General features: G+C 37.8%; 12 protein-coding genes across 12 annotated transcripts; 6 read left to right on the forward strand and 6 right to left on the reverse strand.

Moving 5' to 3' along the window:
* Positions 1 to 111: 111 nt before the first annotated feature.
* arg1 (acetylornithine aminotransferase) lies at positions 112 to 1,676 on the reverse strand (the record flags this gene model as incomplete). Its single annotated transcript, XM_056183559.1, has 2 exons — positions 112 to 1,365; positions 1,605 to 1,676. The coding sequence occupies 2 exons, from the start codon at positions 1,674 to 1,676 to the stop codon at positions 112 to 114; spliced, it is 1,326 nt and encodes a 441-aa protein (XP_056039404.1).
* A 259-nt stretch (positions 1,677 to 1,935) lies between these two features.
* On the reverse strand, positions 1,936 to 2,886 carry ubc12 (NEDD8-conjugating enzyme Ubc12; the record flags this gene model as incomplete). The annotated part of the gene is made up of 5 exons (XM_056183560.1): positions 1,936 to 2,048; positions 2,194 to 2,341; positions 2,454 to 2,542; positions 2,631 to 2,726; positions 2,796 to 2,886. The coding sequence occupies 5 exons, from the start codon at positions 2,884 to 2,886 to the stop codon at positions 1,936 to 1,938; spliced, it is 537 nt and encodes a 178-aa protein (XP_056039183.1).
* An 884-nt stretch (positions 2,887 to 3,770) lies between these two features.
* Positions 3,771 to 4,277, forward strand: gta3 (mitochondrial glutamyl-tRNA amidotransferase complex subunit Gta3; the record flags this gene model as incomplete). The annotated part of the gene is made up of 3 exons (XM_056183561.1): positions 3,771 to 4,087; positions 4,116 to 4,191; positions 4,239 to 4,277. The coding sequence occupies 3 exons, from the start codon at positions 3,771 to 3,773 to the stop codon at positions 4,275 to 4,277; spliced, it is 432 nt and encodes a 143-aa protein (XP_056039402.1).
* A 77-nt stretch (positions 4,278 to 4,354) lies between these two features.
* Positions 4,355 to 5,202, reverse strand: SOMG_04784 (ER stress response thioredoxin family membrane disulfide oxidoreductase; the record flags this gene model as incomplete). The annotated part of the gene is made up of 2 exons (XM_056183562.1): positions 4,355 to 4,774; positions 4,912 to 5,202. 2 exons carry the CDS (start codon positions 5,200 to 5,202, stop codon positions 4,355 to 4,357), a joined length of 711 nt encoding a protein of 236 aa, XP_056039413.1.
* Positions 5,203 to 5,766: 564 nt separating this feature from the next.
* On the reverse strand, positions 5,767 to 6,260 carry SOMG_04785 (mitochondrial ribosomal protein subunit L9; the record flags this gene model as incomplete). The annotated part of the gene is made up of 3 exons (XM_056183563.1): positions 5,767 to 5,915; positions 6,066 to 6,141; positions 6,183 to 6,260. 3 exons carry the CDS (start codon positions 6,258 to 6,260, stop codon positions 5,767 to 5,769), a joined length of 303 nt encoding a protein of 100 aa, XP_056039561.1.
* A 484-nt stretch (positions 6,261 to 6,744) lies between these two features.
* On the forward strand, positions 6,745 to 9,484 carry vps35 (retromer complex subunit Vps35; the record flags this gene model as incomplete). Its single annotated transcript, XM_056183564.1, has 6 exons — positions 6,745 to 8,346; positions 8,386 to 8,499; positions 8,542 to 8,891; positions 8,933 to 8,990; positions 9,058 to 9,132; positions 9,179 to 9,484. 6 exons carry the CDS (start codon positions 6,745 to 6,747, stop codon positions 9,482 to 9,484), a joined length of 2,505 nt encoding a protein of 834 aa, XP_056039541.1.
* A 414-nt stretch (positions 9,485 to 9,898) lies between these two features.
* Positions 9,899 to 10,909, forward strand: prp4 (serine/threonine protein kinase Prp4; the record flags this gene model as incomplete). The annotated part of the gene is made up of 1 exon (XM_056183565.1): positions 9,899 to 10,909. The coding sequence occupies one exon, from the start codon at positions 9,899 to 9,901 to the stop codon at positions 10,907 to 10,909; it is 1,011 nt and encodes a 336-aa protein (XP_056039364.1).
* A 120-nt stretch (positions 10,910 to 11,029) lies between these two features.
* SOMG_04788 (CMGC/DYRK/PRP4 protein kinase Prp4-like) lies at positions 11,030 to 11,374 on the forward strand (the record flags this gene model as incomplete). Its single annotated transcript, XM_056183566.1, has 1 exon — positions 11,030 to 11,374. The coding sequence occupies one exon, from the start codon at positions 11,030 to 11,032 to the stop codon at positions 11,372 to 11,374; it is 345 nt and encodes a 114-aa protein (XP_056039126.1).
* A 305-nt stretch (positions 11,375 to 11,679) lies between these two features.
* On the forward strand, positions 11,680 to 12,672 carry dus4 (tRNA/mRNA dihydrouridine synthase Dus4; the record flags this gene model as incomplete). The annotated part of the gene is made up of 1 exon (XM_056183567.1): positions 11,680 to 12,672. The coding sequence occupies one exon, from the start codon at positions 11,680 to 11,682 to the stop codon at positions 12,670 to 12,672; it is 993 nt and encodes a 330-aa protein (XP_056039127.1).
* A 793-nt stretch (positions 12,673 to 13,465) lies between these two features.
* Positions 13,466 to 16,003, reverse strand: ekc1 (serine/threonine protein phosphatase PP6 regulatory subunit Ekc1; the record flags this gene model as incomplete). The annotated part of the gene is made up of 2 exons (XM_056183568.1): positions 13,466 to 13,477; positions 13,529 to 16,003. 2 exons carry the CDS (start codon positions 16,001 to 16,003, stop codon positions 13,466 to 13,468), a joined length of 2,487 nt encoding a protein of 828 aa, XP_056039252.1.
* A 940-nt stretch (positions 16,004 to 16,943) lies between these two features.
* coq3 (hexaprenyldihydroxybenzoate methyltransferase Coq3) lies at positions 16,944 to 17,756 on the forward strand (the record flags this gene model as incomplete). The annotated part of the gene is made up of 1 exon (XM_056183569.1): positions 16,944 to 17,756. One exon carries the CDS (start codon positions 16,944 to 16,946, stop codon positions 17,754 to 17,756), a length of 813 nt encoding a protein of 270 aa, XP_056039571.1.
* A 140-nt stretch (positions 17,757 to 17,896) lies between these two features.
* vps60 (vacuolar sorting protein Vps60) lies at positions 17,897 to 18,623 on the reverse strand (the record flags this gene model as incomplete). The annotated part of the gene is made up of 3 exons (XM_056183570.1): positions 17,897 to 18,311; positions 18,358 to 18,509; positions 18,555 to 18,623. 3 exons carry the CDS (start codon positions 18,621 to 18,623, stop codon positions 17,897 to 17,899), a joined length of 636 nt encoding a protein of 211 aa, XP_056039295.1.
* Between the last annotated feature and the right edge of the window lie 411 nt (positions 18,624 to 19,034).

The following is a 19,034-nucleotide window of genomic DNA, read 5'->3' on the forward strand; positions in this document are numbered from 1 at the left end:
TAATACAGGTTTAGCTTGAGCTCCCAAAAACTTTGTATCCTTCTATTTTAAAAATATTAATAAAGTCCAGGTGATTGCGTTCGTACATCCACAATTAAAATCAAAACACATCTACTTAGACAAGTGCTTCAAAGTATCGTCCATGATGTCCAAACCATCAGCAATGACGGAGTCTTTAACGTTCAAGGAAGGAAGAACACGGGTATTGTTGTTACCACCTGGTAGAAGCAAAAGGCCCTGTTTACGAGCAATGTTGATAAAGTCAGTAGGGGATTGATTGAATTGCAAACCTAAAAGAAGACCACGGCCAGCGTAACCACGAATTAAACTAGGGTACTTAGTAGTAAACTCGGCAAAACGAGAAGTAAGAGTGTTATGTTGCTTGCGCACGTTGTTCAAAATTTTTGATGAACTCAATTCATCGACACAGAAAGAACCGACTCGGCAAGCAACGGGATTACCGCCGAAAGTGCTTCCATGCTCACCGGCATGAAGAGTTTCGGCTACTTTAGAAGAAACAATTGTGGCACTGATAGGTAAGCCGTTAGCCAAAGGCTTAGCAACAGTGATGATATCAGGGCTAGCTTGATCCTTAACAATAGAATGGGCCCAAAAGTCACCACTACGACCAAGACCACATTGGATCTCATCGTAAATTAAAGATGCGTTGAATTTATCGCAGGCCTTGCGCAATGCCACCAAGAACTCGGCATTGGCGGGGCAAATACCACCTTCACCTTGAACAGGTTCAACGATAACAGCAGCGGTCTTGTCATTGATGACTTGCTTAATCGACTCAATATCGTTGTAGGTAGCTTGAACAACACCGGGAAGTAAAGGCTCAAAACCACGGCGGTACTTGGGGTTGGCTGTGATACTTAGGGAACCAAGAGAACGGCCGTGGAAAGAGTTGTTGAAGTAAACAATTTGAGACTTGCCTTCACCATTAGTCTCGTAGGCGGCTTTGCGAGCAAACTTCAAAGCAGTCTCATTTGCCTCGGTACCACTGTTTGAGAAGAAAATCTTACTGGGAGTGGAAATCTTGCTGTTTTGAGCTAAAGAATTGTTTAATTTTGAAGAAAGCTCAATAGCAGGCTCGTTGTAGTACAAGTTACTGCTGTGAACCAACTTGGTACATTGATCACCAGCAAGGCGAGCGACTTCAGGGTGACCGTGACCCAAAGAAGTAACGGCAACACCAGAGGTAAAGTCAATATATTTACGACCCTCCTTGTCAAATAGATAAGAGCCCTGGCCATGGCTCATAACAAGGGGATAACGAGCATAGACACCGATGATGTTGCCCAATTCTTGGTCAACAATATTGGCTGTGGTAGTACCAGGTGCAGGGTCTTCATGAGTAACCTACCAAATGTTAGCACAGCAAATCTCGAGACAATATGCCGATGTCCGCAGTTTGGCCATTCAGTAAAATCGCAATTTTTGTTCATTTCATTCCAAGCGAATAAAAAAAAATACTTAATTAAATACTAGTGTTTTAGTTGTTTTTGACATTTGAAAAACTGAATAATGCTTTCCATTATCCAATCAGTCTAAAAAAGCAACCAAATCGCCAAAACGCTTGAACAACGTCTTCAACTTACGCTCAAGAAACGACGAGAAAGTGTTTGAAAGCCAGGTTGGCGGAGGCCTTGAAGAGAACGTTTGCAAAGCATTTTCTAATGGATTTGAGGTGTTCTGTATAAAACTGGTGTCTTGGGAGTACCAATTTAAAATAGTACAGATAGGGAAATGGTAGTCCGTCTCGCTATAGTTTCAGGAAGCAGGAGATCATTTTGATAAACTCGGTAAATGTATTTGGATTTATTTATTTTTTTTTAAAAAAAATATATATATTTTAAAAAAAAAAAGAAAAGAAAAGAAAAACAAACGGAAGGAGAAAAATGGAAAAGGTAGACCTTTTTTTTTTTTTTTTTATGAAAGAAGGACATTGTCAAAACCATCACCATGCACAGTTCCACCTTGCATAGATGTTTTCACTCGTGCTCCAAAACCTCTAGGATCATTGCGTAAATCAGCCGCAGCTTCTGTTTTTTACTTTTGTTAGCGCTGACGGAAGGACAACACAAGCTTTTCCTCGTCTGAATAACCTTTCTATTAACAGGAAATAATTCCCATTTCGTAGACTTGACATTGATGTCTTTTTAGACTACGAGGACCATCTGGACTTACCTTTATTGAGCGGATCTTCAGCATTAGGTGCAAGGAACAAAAATTGGAGTCCCACTAAAATAGAATTTAAATTGAGCACGGGATTCCATTCTTGTCTCAAGATGTTTAAACAAACATTTCCTTGTGTATCGATGTTGGGATGGTAGATCTAAAGAATGTATTAGCAACACAGATTGGTATCCCATCGAAACTATTATAAGAAGAACATGGTAAAAAGAAAGAAAGAAAGCGTATCTTGTGAGCCATCCTCTTGAACTTACCTTCTTCAAGCATCGCACTTTTGGAGGATCATGCGGGTAATTGCTACCAATATGAATGGAAAACGGGAATTTTCCACCATGATAATACCCTTAGCAAACAAGTTAATATATTTGTATACTCTCAACCTCAAAGACAGGGTACAACAGTTACTGTCTTTCTGTGGTTGACAATCTTACCCTCGTCTGGGCGAATTTCCAACAGTAACTCGTGAAGCTTGGTCACATCTGGCCAGCTTGTTGACATGGTAGAGGGCACATCCAGTTCTGAAATGTCTATACAAGAATGGTAGTTAGATTTCTGACACGTTTGCGTTTTCTTTAAGATTGGTCCACAAACAATACCTTTTTGAATCCGAATTTGAGCAGGACTAATTCCTGAAGAACTTTTCTCTCTCTCAGCCTCTTTTTTCTTCATCTCCCACAGTTTCCTCATTGTTCACGCGTTTCTTATTATATGTAGAATTTGGCTAGTGACAACATGTCTTGATGTAAACAATACAAGACGTTTTCCATACGCGTTTGCTGTCATTAAATACATTTTCCGAACAAAACCACAATTCGCTATATAAAATAACTTTTTTTTGTATTACCTCACTAAAAATTATTTATAGCTTCACAAAAATACGGCAAACGTATTTTTTAAGCGTTTGTTTACGTCTGTGTAAACAAAAGGGAACAGTGCCAGGTAGAAATAGAAATGGTCTAGAAAATGATTTAAATAGCAACAGACATCAATCGATATTTAAACGAATAAAGAAGAAACAACCGCTGCCGTAGCAATTCTCAAGGCGAGTTGAATCTTTGATTTGGATGGCATGACCTACTCCTTTCCAATGGGCCCAATATCAAACCTCCTTTAAAAGTAAATCAGCCATAACAATAATGTGCTTTTCATTTCTGTTCAGACTTACGAAGAGGTATGCAAGACACTCAAAAAAAGGTAAACATCTTTACGACACACTATAACGAGATGAACAATCCAGTTACCTTTTAAGCTATCTAAATTTTTCTTTTAAGCTTTTAAAAGTAATATTTTTAGGCGTTTGAATTCAATGACCCTGCTATTGCCATATTTAGCCTTCAAATTTTTTGCACGGAAGACCCTTGTTACGAGTATAGGCGATACTTGGACAATGCCAAACTAACCATTTAAGAAAAAATAGAAAACAGCGTTTTTTTGCTTCTTTTTTTAGAGTAAATTTGCATATTATTTTTTGAAATTACCCTGTTTTTTTCCTTTTCCTTTACTTTTCTCCTAATTTCTAAATTTGCCCATCACAAATTCCCGATTATACCCTTGCTGTAGAAACGATCAGAATGACTTTTTTAAAGCCATCTTCTTTTTCATTAGCTAAACTACTAACCGCAAAACCTCCCGGTGATTTGTCATTAGAGGCCTTTCAACATTTATCACAGCTAGTCGCTATCGATGTTCCTTCCTCCGAAGCAGAGAAAAAGGATATGCTAAACAAGTTAAATGAAGGAATTGGCAGAATGCGTGCTATGGAGCAAGCTGATACTTCTCACGTCGATCGTCCATTTCACACATTGAGTTTTCCTGTCGACGCAGAAGAATTAATTAGCCCTACAGAAGAACATCAAACGAAATGGGATGTCTTTCAAAATTCCAAAATGTCAGAGCCTCCATATTTCATTTCCAAGTTGGCTCATTCCAATCCTTCTGTCGATGAACCTTCCCGAAATTAAAATATTTTGTTTTAAAAAGGAGAACTCGCAGGTAAATTGTTTTGTAATTTTTTATTATTTTTATTTATCTATGAATAGATACATATGCTCTTCATAAGACTTCTTGTTGGTCATTGACAATCACATGCCACGATTGCCGTCGCAATGTGCAAATGTTTGAAACGAAAAATATACTGGACAAGTTTGTCCTTCCATTATTTAGCCTTTCTAAGTTGATCCTTTTGTCTTCTTTTTTCGTTTAACCTGCGGATAAACAGAAGTGACAGTACAAACATAGCAGAATTAATCAATAGGGGTGTATACGGGCTATTAAATTTACTGTAGAAAGAAAGGGCCTTACCGAGAAGCTTGTAAAGAGGCTGAAGAGGACCCACCAAAGAAAAGAATCCCTGAACTCTTTCAAACTCTAAGAATTGGTGCTTCGAGTAAGCTGCCAATGCTTCCTTCACTGGTAGCACTGATGGGGGAATAATATAATAATTATTTCCATTAATAAAATAGTAAACAGGAAGCGTTTCAACCAACAAACGGACAGTCAACTCGGGATTCTCATTCATATAGACTCGGCCAAACTGGATGTTGGGGTAAATTTCTTTCATTTGATGGGAAAGATCCTATAGGTTAGTATATCATCTTTCAATGCGCATATGCTCTCTCAATCTGCATTTCATTTTGATTTTCATCTTCGTTACAAAATCAAGATGCAAGCACATCAACAAAGCAACGACAAAAATGCTTGGTTTCAACTTACATTGAACATATACTCTTCCTTATGACATAATTCACAAGGCTCTATAGTAAATTGGAGGATCCATTCACCAGACTTAACTGAAGAATCCCAGGTTCTGTCAGTTAGATTGTTTACCAAAGATGAATCCAAAGCGCAACTAGGTGTTAACTCGAGCTCTTTCCAAGAAATGCCTGAACTTTCTAATGCTTCAATAGAAACTGATTCATCGGAATTGCAAGTAATGGACTCGACTCCTTGCATTAAACTCCCAAAAAAAAGACAAACTCCACTTAGTTTTTTCAGAAAATACATTCTCCTTTTCGTGTAATGAACAAAGTTTTTCCAAAAAAGTATGTGAAAATCCTAAATATTTGAAAATTGTTCTGTTAGTGTTAGGTTAATCTTAAAGGCTACGAAGCGAGTGCTACTTTTCTACGATATTTTGAACAATCGACGACTCTATGTACTTGAGTATAAATTGTATAAATTCTGTTAGCCAAAATCTATTCTTTACACTTGGAAACTAATTTGTAGTATGATGCTCATAAATATGTAGATGACCATAAACAATAGTGGGTGGAATCAATAATAAGCGATCTTGAATACTAAAACTATTTAAAATTAAGAGGAGGTTGAGAAAAAGCAAGCAATAGGCGTCAGGAACACGAGGGGACATCCTATTTCCAACGATGCTACAGAAGAATCGAATTCGAATCGACTTTGTGCTTCAAAATTATCCATCAACTAGAAAATAAAAAGTTGAGCAGCAACTTATCCTGCTCTTCATCATAACAGCACTTACTATATGCTGAAAATTATAAGATACGCAAGAGGCCTGTCACAATTATACCAAAAAGAGAATATGATATAAATCGATTAAGGCAGCTGAGAACTTTCTGGTCCTTTTGCTGATGCGGTTTCTTCTACTGTTTTATTTTTCAAATTTACAGCAGAGACCGCAAGCGCTCGTCTTTTGAGAAACAACACGTTTCGATAGTACCCTCTAGAAACTGAAACCACATCTCCTATGTCATATGTTAGTTAATTCCTAGAAATGAGGGAAGCCATTTAAACGACAGTGGGAACTTTGAGGCGATATTACACAACGCCAAGGAGCGTTGAACGGTCTAATTCATGTGTCCTCTTTATCATTCTTCAGAGAATAAAAGACATACCCAATTTACCAAGCTTTGGCGTATCGTTGCTTAAGAGCTGCACCAAAAAAGGTTTTGATTTCTGACGAAAGTGCCGCTGGGAATTAGAAAAAATTTGAGAATAAGCCTAGTTTATACCTTCTGAACCCAAAGCTTATCGAAAGCCAAACGCGTCGGTAAAAAGAAGTGAGAAAAACCAAACAATATTTTGCTCATAATGAAAGTGTACCGAATTGTTTTCCAACTTAAACTAATATAGAAATACAAAAAGAATAAAAAAAAGGAATTATCTTTAGCAAGCAGCACGAGGATCTCTTCAATTCCTTTATAACTCAACGAGAAATTGAACACGAGCTTTTTAAGTAAAGAAGAAAATGTAATTCCAATGTATTGGTAAATTTTATTTGTGCTATGTATTTCTTTTTGTGTCACTACCGCTTTTTGGTGGAACTGGATCCAAAATCAATTTCTTGTCGAAAGACAACTTGTGGTACTACATTGTAATTATATCAACGCCATAATCCCATTTTCATTTTTAGCTGTCTACTACTATTATTTCCAACAAATCTAAATCCAAAAAGGATTTCGTTTCTTTAATTGAAAAGAAGTTTCTAGCTGACGCTAAATCCGGAATAAATTGAACTCATTTCGCAATTGCAAAGATAGTTTTCTAGGCTAATAGAAACAGGTATCGAGACCAATGAATAACACCGTGCCAGTAAATGAAGAAATATCGAGACCTTTGGAAGAATCATTGGTAATATGCAAGCAGTCAAGCCGACTGATGCAAAAGAATCTGCAGACTGGAAAGTTAATGGATGCCTTTCGAAACTGCAGTATGAGTCTGGTAGAAATGAGGAACAATGCTCTTTCTCCGAAACAATATTACGAACTGTATATGTTTACTACAGAAACCCTACGGCGGCTTGGTGAAGCGTTGCTGGAGACACACCTGAACGGTACGCATCATTTGATGGATCTTTACGAACTTGTACAATATGCGGGAAGTGTTCTTCCTCGTCTGTATCTAATGATAACAGTAGGAAGCGCATATCTGGAGACTCCCAAAGCTCTCGTTAAAGAAATCATGAACGACTTAATCGACATGTGTGCCGGTGTGCAGCATCCTTTACGTGGATTATTTCTTAGACATTACTTATTGACACAAACAAGAAAAGGACTCACACAGGATCCCGACCATGATGATGCTGACCCGAAGACGGAGACTCTTATGGACTCTGTGAAATTCTTGCTCTTAAATTTCACGGAAATGAACAAATTGTGGGTTAGGATTCAACATTTAGGGCCTATGAAAGATTACATGAGGCGAACTCAAGAGCGGAATGAGCTTAAGGTTCTTGTCGGTCTTAATCTCGTCCGACTGTCGCAACTCAATTTCGATTTGGACACGTACAAAAATGAGATCCTTCCAGCTATTGTTGAACAGGTAATTGAGTGTAGAGATCCCTTAGCCCAAGAATACTTGTCCGAGGTTATTTGCCAAGTTTTTCCAGACGAAATGCACCTGGAAACCTTGGACATATACTTTAGCACTATCATGAAGTTAAATAGAAGCGTAAACATTACGCCTTTGGTTATTTCTATGCTGAATAGACTTACCGCTTATGTTCAGCGCGAATGCGAAGTTGAGTCTTCTGATAGAGAAGGTTCAGTAAACCAAACAATGCAAAACTTGTCCCTTGAGGATCAATCTTCTGATCCCGAAAACAAAATATGCCCGGGTGATAGGGTTATTTCCCCAAAGTTAGCTATCCAGGAAGTACTATGGACTTATATTGTGGATGTTCTCAACGCCCGTAATGGTATTGCTTTGGGCGATATTGTACAGATACTTTCAAGTATCCTAAATTTTTTCTTACAATGTTACCCTTACCAAACTCAATATGCCGATAGAGTATTTCAGGTTATAAACGAACGTATTCTACAACAGCCATCTTTGCAAACAGAACTGAAGGAGCGGTCACTTCAAAAGTCGCTATTTTCAATACTGGTGCTCCCAATTGTCTCATTCCCTTCATTTTCATACTGCTTGAATTTACCAAGCTTTCTCCCTGTCTTCAAAGCGCAGCCAATTAATATTCGATATGACATAGCGAAAATGATATTGGAGAAGGTTATTGAGAAAGAGCAGATGATCAGCGATTTGAAGGATGTTCAAGAGCTTTTTGGGGTTATTTCAGTGATAATAAAAAATAACGGCAATGATACTATAGAAGACTTGAAAACGATAGCTATATTGGTTCATTACCTACATAATGAAGACCCTCAAATTCAAATTGAGGTATGGGTTTAAAAAACATTTATTATACTAACAATATAGATTCTGCGTTGTTTGAAGGATAACTTTGTACAAGCTGGTGAGAATGTAAAGTACTTACTCCCTGTGGTGGTAAACAAATGTATCTTTCTGGCCCGTGAATTTCGATTATTTAAGGTAAAACAAAGAAAGCAAAAGCTGATGGCTAATAAACAATAGTGTGTTGACTGGGCTGAAAAGGTTCGTATCTTATGGGATTTTGTTAATGCTTGTATTGTCATTCTTTATAACCACGGCGATTCCGCCGAGCTATCCCTTGTTCTATACCTATTTGCCGCAGAAATGGCCGATATTGAAAGTTATCCAGACTTTGCTTATGAGTTCTTCACCCAAGCTTTTACCATATATGAGGAGTCTGCTTTGGATTCGCGATTACAATACCAGCAGCTATTAATGATTACAGGAAAGCTTCAAAAGACCAGAAACTTTTCTGTTGATGACTATGATACATTGATTACAAAATGTACACTTTACGCATCGAAATTGCTTAAGAAACCAGATCAATGCAGGTATGTTTTTATATCCAATGTCTGTTGATTAACATATACAGAGGAATCCTTCATGCAAGTCATTTATGGTGGCAGAACGAAACGACCGAAGAAACAGTGGTATGTATAGAACGACTTTATTTAGTATATTTCTCTTTTGTCGATTCTATTTATTAACAAGTAAAAGATATTTAGGGATTCCAAACGTGTTTTAGAATGCCTTCAAAAGAGTCTGAAGATTGCAGATTCCTGCATGGATCAGGTAAGGCTCGATGACAAATGAAACGTTTACTCTAACAAAGAATTAGATTACCAGCCTAAAATTGTTTATCAACATACTAGAACAGTATTTTTACTACTATGATCAGCGTTGCGATTCTATTCTAGCCAAGCATATTGGTGGTTTAATTGATTTGACCGAGCAAAATATGCGATCATTGCTTGCGTCTTCCCCTAATGATCTTATTTTAAATGATCCCAATGCTTATGCTAGTTCCATTTGGGAAACGGCGGGTGGTTCCTCAGTTGATAACCTGAGAAATCATTTGGAGAAAACAACTGATCTAGCTGAAAAACGGTCAGAAGATGAACGATGGGCGAGCATTTTTCAATAGTTTGTATTTGAAAACAATTATCTTGATCTGCCGTTTCAACAATGAAATCATGTTTCCTTTACAATTTGCCCCGTAAGCGAAAATTATGAAACAGCAAATATATTACTTAATTTTAAATGTAATTTAGGAAAAAGAAATTAAATAAACTAGCTTATTCTCTAAAGGAGCACAGAAGACGAAGTATGCTTTTACGTCTTTGCAGCTGTTGAACTACTTGGAGAGACAATTTGTACCACACACTCATTTTGCCAAGAAACGGTTTTTTAAGAGCCTATTTATTAATTGCACTGAATTAAATTATATTTGGAAGGGAATTTATGCTCAGTTTTTGACTATATAACTAACACAACTAAAATATTAAATATATATTACGATCGTCAGGCCTGACGCATCTGCAAAGTTTGTACTAATTTAATGATGAATGATAGTCCATTGACTGAAGATGAAATCATAGAACAAAGACGAAAAAGACGATTGGAGATTTCGAAAAAACATCAAGCTGAAGGTTCCAAGCCTACACCGTCGCAAGCTTCGACAACGGATCATCTTGCTTCAAAAATAACAAAATCGATCTCTAAAACAGATGCGGCAAAGCTAGAAAATGAACAGCCTTCATTGGATAACCAGCACTCTAATGGGGAGAACGACTCGATTTTAGCAAAACCAGATTCAAACGAGCCATTTTCTGAAAAGGCCTCCATGGAAGACGATGAGGATGAGGAAGACGACATGTTTGCAGACAGTCCACTTCCCACTCATAAGAAACGGAAAACGGACAAAAAACCGTCTACCGTTAAAAGGAGTCTTGCTGGAATGCAAGACACCTGGGATGACGTTGAAGGATATTACAAGGTAATACTTATGGAAGAACTTGATTCACGGTATCTCATCCAGTCCAATCTTGGCAAAGGTATGTTTTCTAGCGTGGTCAATGTAATGGACCAAATGACAAAAGCGTCGTTTGCAATCAAAATTATTAGAAACAACGAAGTAATGTACAAGGCTGGCATGAAAGAGGTGTCTATTTTGGAACGTCTTCAGGCTGCAGATCCTGAAGGGAGGAGGCACATAGTTCGGTACGATCGGTATTTTATGCACAAAAATCATTTATGTATGGTATTTGAAATGCTTAGTTTAAATCTTCGTGATATTTTGAAAAAATTTGGGAGAAATGTCGGATTAAACATTAAGGCGATTCAAGTGTATGCTTATCAAATGTTCACAGCCCTTCATCTCTTGGAGGAATGTAACGTTATCCATGCTGACATCAAGCCGGATAATATGCTTGTGAATGAAAAGAGAAACATTTTGAAAATATGCGATCTTGGATCTGCTTCTGATGCTGCTGAAAACGAGATAACACCATACCTTGTGAGTCGCTTCTACCGAGCGCCAGAAATCAGTAAGTCACTTACTTTGTTTTAAGCTAATATCTTAGTTCTGGGATACCCTTATTCATGCCCAATTGATACATGGAGTGTTGGATGCTCTTTATTTGAGTTGTATGCTGGACAAATTCTATTTCCTGGACGAAGCAATAATCAAATGCTTAGGCTTATGATGGAATGCAAGGGAAAGTTTAGCCATAAGATGCTCAAACGTAGTCAATTTACTTTTGATAATTTCGACGAAAATTATAATTTCATTAATAAGGAACTTGATCCTATAAGTGGGCAAGAAACTCAGAGAATCTTAAATTTTAGTAAACCTGTTCGAGACATAAAGTTTCGATTAATGGATGTGCTTGCTTCCACAAATGAGGAAGTTGTGATTCAGCAAGACTTTATACTTTTGTTAGAACAATGCTTGGAACTCAATCCAGAAAAGAGAATTACGCCCAAAGAAGCATTAAAGCATCCTTTTTTTAAAAACAGTCGCCCTTTTCGGTAGGCTTACATCTTAAATGAATCTGATTTTTTGGTTCTATGAATGAATTAAAATAATGGTTTTCTGAAAATTCAACTGGTTTTGTAGTTGTGAATTCTCAAGTAATTTCTTACCTTGGCAATAAACGTAGTTTACCTCCCAAGATAGATATAAATATTCTTGAAAAAAAAAGATAGCGTTTATTTGGAAGTTAATTTACTGGTTACATTTTTGTACTCAAAACCTGTGGTTCTGTATGAGTTCTCTAACAAGACCTGTGTTATGTAGTAAGAACTACCAACTTCTAATCATAGCTACATAGGATAGGAATGGCAGAATTGACGAGTCGTGACCCTAATAAACACCCGGTGAAAATTTTTGAAGCCAAAAAAGGCAAAAGACCTGTCTATATAGCAGCCCCTATGGTCAGGTACTCTAAATTACCATTTCGACAGCTGGTACGAGATTATCAAACAGACATCGTATATACTCCTATGATTTTAGCGAATGAATTTTTGCATCCAAAAGGAAGATATTTTGATTTCTCCACAAACGAAAGAGACACGAGTTTAATCCTCCAATTCGGTGTTGAGGATCCTGTCATTTTGTCGAAAGCTGCCGAACTTGCAGGCCCGTATGTGGATGGAATTGGAATTAACTGTGGCTGTCCCCAAAGTTGGGCTATTCATGAAGGAATTGGATCTGCGCTTTTGAAGGAACCTGAAAGAGTGCATCAATTGATCAGAGCGGTCAAAAACACATTAGGTGAAGATTTCTGTGTTGAGGCAAAGATACGCGTTTCAAAAGATTTAGATGAAACACGTCATTTAATGCAAACAATTCAACGTGCTGGGGCCGACTTTCTGACTGTACACGGTCGAACCAAACAGGATCGTTCTTCATTTCCTGTTAACTTAGATGCTATTCGAGAAGTCCGTTCTTGTGTAAATATTCCTGTAGTCGCCAATGGCGACGTTAATTCCCTTCGTGAAGGTTACGAGATTGCCAAGTTCACTAATACAGACGGTATAATGTCTGCTAGAGGATTATTAGAAAATCCAGCTCTCTTTGCTGGGTTTGAAGAAACACCATGGGGATGTGTAGAACGGTTTATTTCCTATTCCACTGCTTATTCTCTGAACTTTCAGTTGTTTTACCATCATCTAATTACCATGATGGGTAAAATGACAACGAAACGGGAACGCATGACTATCCCTAAAGACAGCTTTGCTGCTGTTATGGACTGGCTCGATGCAACATTTATCGTACGTCGTCCAGGAGAACCATTATTTGGCGAAACAGTGCTTCCTGTGAGACGATAGGTTTGGGTTGTCAAAGGTTATGGACTCTATGTAGCTAGTGTTAGGTTTTAATGAGTATGAAGTTAATGTATTTTAAGGTTGCGTTTACTTTTCCTTTCTTGGTTCCTGTGCTTTGTAATATCAAGTTTGTTAATTTGAAGCAAACGGGCCTACATAATCTTAAATTTTTTCGGTGTAGTTAGTCATTTCCTTTATACCGGGTTTCCTTTTGCTGAACGAGCAGAATAACTTCACTACAAAATGCAATGCATTGTGCATTTTTGGCTGTATTTGAAAAGTATAATTATAAAAAACAAGTATATATGGAAGCTTTCGATTAAATCATAAGTTTTATGTGATTAGAAGTATCTCACAAATTAGCCTTCATTCATTCGTGAATAATATAAAGACAAAACTAAATCAATCTTAAGAAACCTCAGATAATTTTAATGGGAGAGGATTTCGAGTAAGCTATTTTACTCAACATTGTTCAATTCACATCATTTGAACCGAAACTAGCGTTATCACATAAATATCCTTCCAAAGAAAACAAGCGTCAAAAATGTACATAACAAGATCATACGGACAGAGCAAACATTAGTACATTCTCAATCTAATAAAGCTTGACTATAACAATAAGTAGTTCAAAGAATAAAATTACCCCGAATATTAAAAAGTCGAATTGAGTACTAACGCAAGTTTCCTTAATAGCTAACTTTCAAAAAGAACCAATGCTGATGTCAAACATCTCTCTGGACAAAATCTTGTAAATATGCAGAAAACTATCAACGGATAGTATACAAAGAGAACAATACTATTTACGGTTCTAAATCAAATGTTAGTTGACCATTTTTTTCTAGTCATTGCTTTCACTTACCAATACAAGTCCATTAGAATATTCGTCTTCAGCTAATTCACGTTCGCCGTCCGAACTATCGTTTTCATCGTCCTCTTCGCTATCAGACTCGTCCCGGTCTGAACTACTAATGAAGAAATTAGAGCGAGGATATTTTTTGTCTTTGCCACGGGATACCCATTCGACTACTTCATCGTCTTCCTCGTCGTCTTCGTCTGAACTGCTACTGAACTCATCAGGGGGATTATCAGAAATATGTTGAGACATATATTGAGCAAAATGGTCGCGATTGTCTTGTGCACCATTAGCTGAATCGAAGCTAAGTCGACGAGACATTTCACGTGATAAAGGATCTTCTTCATTGTTATCAGCATCTTCTTCATTTGATGAGGAATTATTAGACAGTTCTCGATGGACTTCAACCACATCATCATCACTGCTGTTGCTATACTCTTGCTCTAATGCAAATTGCATTTCGGGCAAATTATTGGCATCTAACATCTCACCATCATCCATATCTTCCAAATAACCAACCATTGAAGGTTCGAGTCCACCCAGAAGCTGATTATCACGAGCACGAGTATCTGCCAAAGTATTATTAACAAAGAGTTGCCATTTTTCATCATCAATTAATTCTTTAACTTCAGGGCTAAACAAATGAGAGTAATGTTCAATAAATTTCACAACTTCATCGGCAATTATAGTAAGATGTCCCATATAACCAGGTCTAAATCCATTAGGCTCAGATGTGGCCTTATCGCTCATCTCTTGACCACGAACAATTTTCTCTGTAATCTTTCCACGCAAAAACATATCAAATGCTAATGCGCAGTTTTGTTCCTTCTCCATAGGGCCGTTCAAGACTTGTTGGACAACGTCATATACAACATTGTGAAGAAAATTGTTCCAGGGATATTCAAAGAAATGGTCGAGTACTGTCGGAATTATATAGTTCTCAGTAAATTTGATTTTGAGAAAATCACCAATTACAGGCTCTTTTTTCAATTTATCAAGAACGCTTTCAGGTATTGGTTCATACGAGTCGTTTGATGTAGTTTCCTCTAAGTCTGGTTGAATATATTTTGAGGTTTCGCTGACGTCTTTGTACTCTTCGTTTGCAACGGGCTCAGCATCTTCCATCGGTGAATCACCGCCAACCTCAGGAGACACGTCTTTATAGTCCTTTGAAATTTGAGGAACTTGTCCATGCATAGGATCACTGGCTTGCTTATCCGTGAAACTAGAATCAGCATCTTCGTCATCGGATACACTGAGCTCTCGAGCGCAGTTGTTATGGCGGAAGAGATAGTCCCGTAAATTATCTCTTTGCATAACAAGAGCCTCTGCATTAGCATCGCTCAAAAGTGACATATTACTACAATGCAAAAGCTCAGCATATAATTCGCAAATACGAAACCGCTCGAATCCTAAAGGTTTGATGGTGCCAAAGCTGGTAGCAGCTTGCTCAGGAGTAGAAGATGGCTTCATTAAGATTTGTTGAAAAATTGGAATTTTTTCAGCAAATAAACGAAGCATGGTTCCCAAGTAGATAGGGTCACGTGTAGTAGGGGGATGAGTATCGAGAGGCATCTGTAAAACAGGAGTCACATCGTAGTCGCTATTGTTTTTACGGATGAGTTCAATGACGATGCTAACGCCATTGATCAAAGAAGTAGATGAGTAAGGAGCTTTGGAATCAATCATATAATCAGTAAGAGTAGTAATGGTACGGCGTGATACCAACTCACGGGATAAAGAATTAGGGCCGATAACGCCTGGCTCATTAGAATTGGCAGAAATAGCAATGATAGCTTTTATGACATCTGCCACAGTGGATTGTACATCAGGATCAACATAAGGATCGAGTAAACGAAGCAAAGACTGAACTAATCCCTGAGAATACAACCAGTCAGCAATTCCAACGGTTGTATTGCAGCGATCCATGGAAATAAATTTAAGCAAAAGATCCATAATAGCGCTGGTCTCAGCATGACGAAGAATCTTGTCGACAAAGTTTTCGATGGACTGTATGAAAGCCACAGTCTCTTCGGTTTTTTTGTCTAGAAAATGTTCATTCACTTTGGCAAAATAGGAAGCCTGTAAAGGATTTAAAGGGCCTTCATTGTCGAGAAAAGACCATAACTTTTTCATAAGCCCCTTATTTTCGACACAAGCATCGCATATAGACCAAACATCACTACTGAGAATTTCACTTGCGATAAAAGATAGTCTGCTTTGTTCCAATTCTTCAAATCCACCCTCAATAGGAGTAAAATCTTCTTCGTTAACCTCGAGAATAAAATCGATGAGTTGGCTCAAAATCTCTGGTTTACAAAGATAATCTAAAAGCTTTGGATTGTGACTCTTGCATTCATCTAAAACTCCGTTTTCCTCTAATAATTCTGGCAAATCAATCTCTTCTTCTGGTTTGTTCAATATAGCCTCAATGGCTGTTGAACTTTGAAATCCAAACCCTTGGCCTAGTCTCCAAAACATATTTTTGTTCTTGTTTACTTGAGATCGAACCAACTGCTAATCCTTTCTTCTTTCGCGATAGACCCAAGTTAACGGGCTTTATGTAATCAGATTCCGCGAGCCTTAAACTTCTTGCACTAAAACGACTTATCCAAGTTGAATTTTCAACCTATACTGGCTTTCAATACCTGCACAGTCGTTACTTTTGGGTTTCGAAACCTCAATTTTAAAGAGTTTATTCCTTTTGCTCTTGAAACAAGCAGTTGTGTTTGTATGTTGTTGGGCTGAGGACAAACCTATATGAATGGTCAACTCTACGTATTGAATTTCCCCAAAGACTAGGCAGTATCGAGCTAGTGCGCATCAGTAAATGTGCAAATAGCCCGCCGTGTAGCAACTTTGTGTAGTACGGTATGTGTTTTGTGGATATGGTTGGAGTGCGTTATATTGTAAACAAATAACGAAAAATGAAACGAATGAAATCGACTTTGGATTGACTTTCAATACGGATTGTATATGAATTGGAATGGTGTTTTACAATAGAGAAAACGAGTATAATACCCTTTCTGTTTAGCTGCTTTACTTGCAAATCCAGTAAGAAATTTTCGTTTTCGTTTTCGATTTTGATTTTGATTTTGGAAGAAAACAGCTGGTGGAAAGTACACGTATCGATCAACTGAGAATTGCTCTTAACAAATCCTAGAAATTCTATGAACGCACCGCTTGCTATTCTTTAAAGAAAAAATTCCCCAATTAATTCCTTACGAAACGACAGACAAATAGGTTCAAGATGCGGTATGTCACGTTTTACAACGCAATATGGTTTATGAGTTTCTAATGCATTTCAGTAAAGTGGATACGCGATTCACTAGCTTCCACTATTCGAATTGTATTAAGAAAGATGATACTTCAAAGTGAAACAATTACTAGAAGCATTGCTAAAAGGAAATGAAATAAGTTAATGATGATGATGAAACATAGTCTTTTAAGGACAGGAAGCAGAAGCTTAGGAGGTGGTCTTTGGCGATCATTGTCGCAACAGAGGAACCATACAGTGTCAAATCAAGAAATCCAACATTTCGACGCATTGGCGAAGACTTGGTGGGATTGGGATGGTGAGAGTCGACTTTTGCATTTAATGAATCCTACCCGAATCGACTTTATGTCTCAAATCGTACGTCAGAAAACCCCATTTGCTGGTAAACAAATTCTTGATGTTGGATGTGGAGGAGGGATTCTTAGCGAAAGTATGGCTCGTTTGGGTGCCAATGTTACAGGTATAGATGCTTCGAAAAAAGCTTTGGAAGTAGCAAGAGATCACTCTGAAAAGGATCCAAGCCTTTGCGGTCGTCTTGAGTACATCCATGGACCTATTGAACAGCAAAATTTTAAGAAACAGTTTGATATTGTCACTTGCATGGAAGTTGTAGAACACGTTACGGATCCTCGGGGTTTTTTAGAATCGTTAATGGATCTGGTCAAGCCCAATGGCTATTTAATGCTATCCACGATTTCGCGGACCCTCATGGCTCGTTTTCTAACAATCTTTTTAGCTGAGAGGGTACTTGGAATCGTTCCCAATGGAACCCATAATTATGAAAAGTATATTCGCCCAGAAGAGCTCACCGAATTCTTCCGTGAACATCAATGGAAAATAAACGATGTTCGAGGGGTCATGTACCATCCTCTTGAATCTAAATGGGTCCTTGCAAAGCCAGGTGATCAATGTTTGCCTCCTTTATGCAATTACATTGCGTCTGCGCAGAAACCATAACTACTTTTCTATATATCTTTGGCAATGACACTTTAGTTTGCCTCTTTATTATAAACTATTATATTTTTTTGTCGTAAGAATGAAGGATTAAATTGAATTAAAATGAAGGCGTAGAATATCATAAACTTTTCCACTGCTTTTCACTGAGCAGTATTTGCAGCTTCCAGTTGTTCTTCGTCAACGAAATTCGGAAGCTCGTTTGACGGCTGCAAATAGCTAGGCTGCTCTTGGGCTAATTGGTCTCCTCCAAATGAGGCTTCTTGTTGTAGAGCTTCTAACTCGGCATCCAGTTCTTCTTCATTAACATCCACGTTTGCCGTATTTTGCCCAAGAATGTCATTAAATTCTCCTGCCGTGTCCATGTAATCTTGAATTTGATCCTGTAATCTTTCAATTTTTTCTATAGAAAGGCTCTTGCTTTGCGATTTCATCTGTCGTGCAGTATCCTGCATCGTCTGGACAGTGGTCATGGTATTCTTCATGGACTCCGTAGTCATGGCTGCTTGTTCCATATTGAAAGATTGTTGTTGCAATTGCTGCAATTGAGCCTCATACCTTGTAAAGTGTTAGTGAATGCCTTTTCTTTACTAATCATTGTTACATTTTCTTTTGTCGTAAGATGTTCATAGCCCGTTGCTTTAGAGTAGTCTGACCTGGACCAGGCCGTGTGTTTGATATTTTCTGTTGGAATACAGATAGTTGAGAGTCTAACTTTGAAATCTTCACTTCAAGTGAATCACTTCGTTTATCCAACTACAAGCATTGTAAGTATTTCTTTTCTTTCTTCCAGCCTCGTACCGAATCAATCGCATCTGTTAATGAAGGGGCTGTCCCCGCGGTCTGCTTTTTTCCAAACAATCTGTGCATCTCAAACAAAGTCTATCCTTTAGGATGTGTTAGCAAAGGTCATATATAAAACTGGGATCTCAAGCAGGCTTCCTCCTTGGCAAAAGCTTTTGGAGCATTCATTGTCCATTCTGCAAAATCTGCAAGTGATTAACAGAACTTAAAGTCCAATGGAAAAGTCGCTTTCTAGCAAGCTAAAGCCGATAGTACCAAACACGCATTGTCCGTTTGCTAGAATAGGTAAACCAAAGAGCATCTTTCCTTTATAGCTTTCTTTCATAAGGTCTTCTTCTTCACTTACCGAAAAAAAGATTCAACAATTCAAAAATACAATTACAATTACAAATCCCAATTCTATTTCTTTGGATTGCAAAATGGGTTTCCTTCTTGCTTAATGAGGTGTCTTGCGGTGTGTACCATTGCGGTTTGGCT

The sequence above is a fragment of the Schizosaccharomyces osmophilus genome, chromosome 3 (genome assembly GCF_027921745.1).
Source record: "Schizosaccharomyces osmophilus chromosome 3, complete sequence".
NCBI lineage: Eukaryota > Fungi > Ascomycota > Schizosaccharomycetes > Schizosaccharomycetales > Schizosaccharomycetaceae > Schizosaccharomyces > Schizosaccharomyces osmophilus.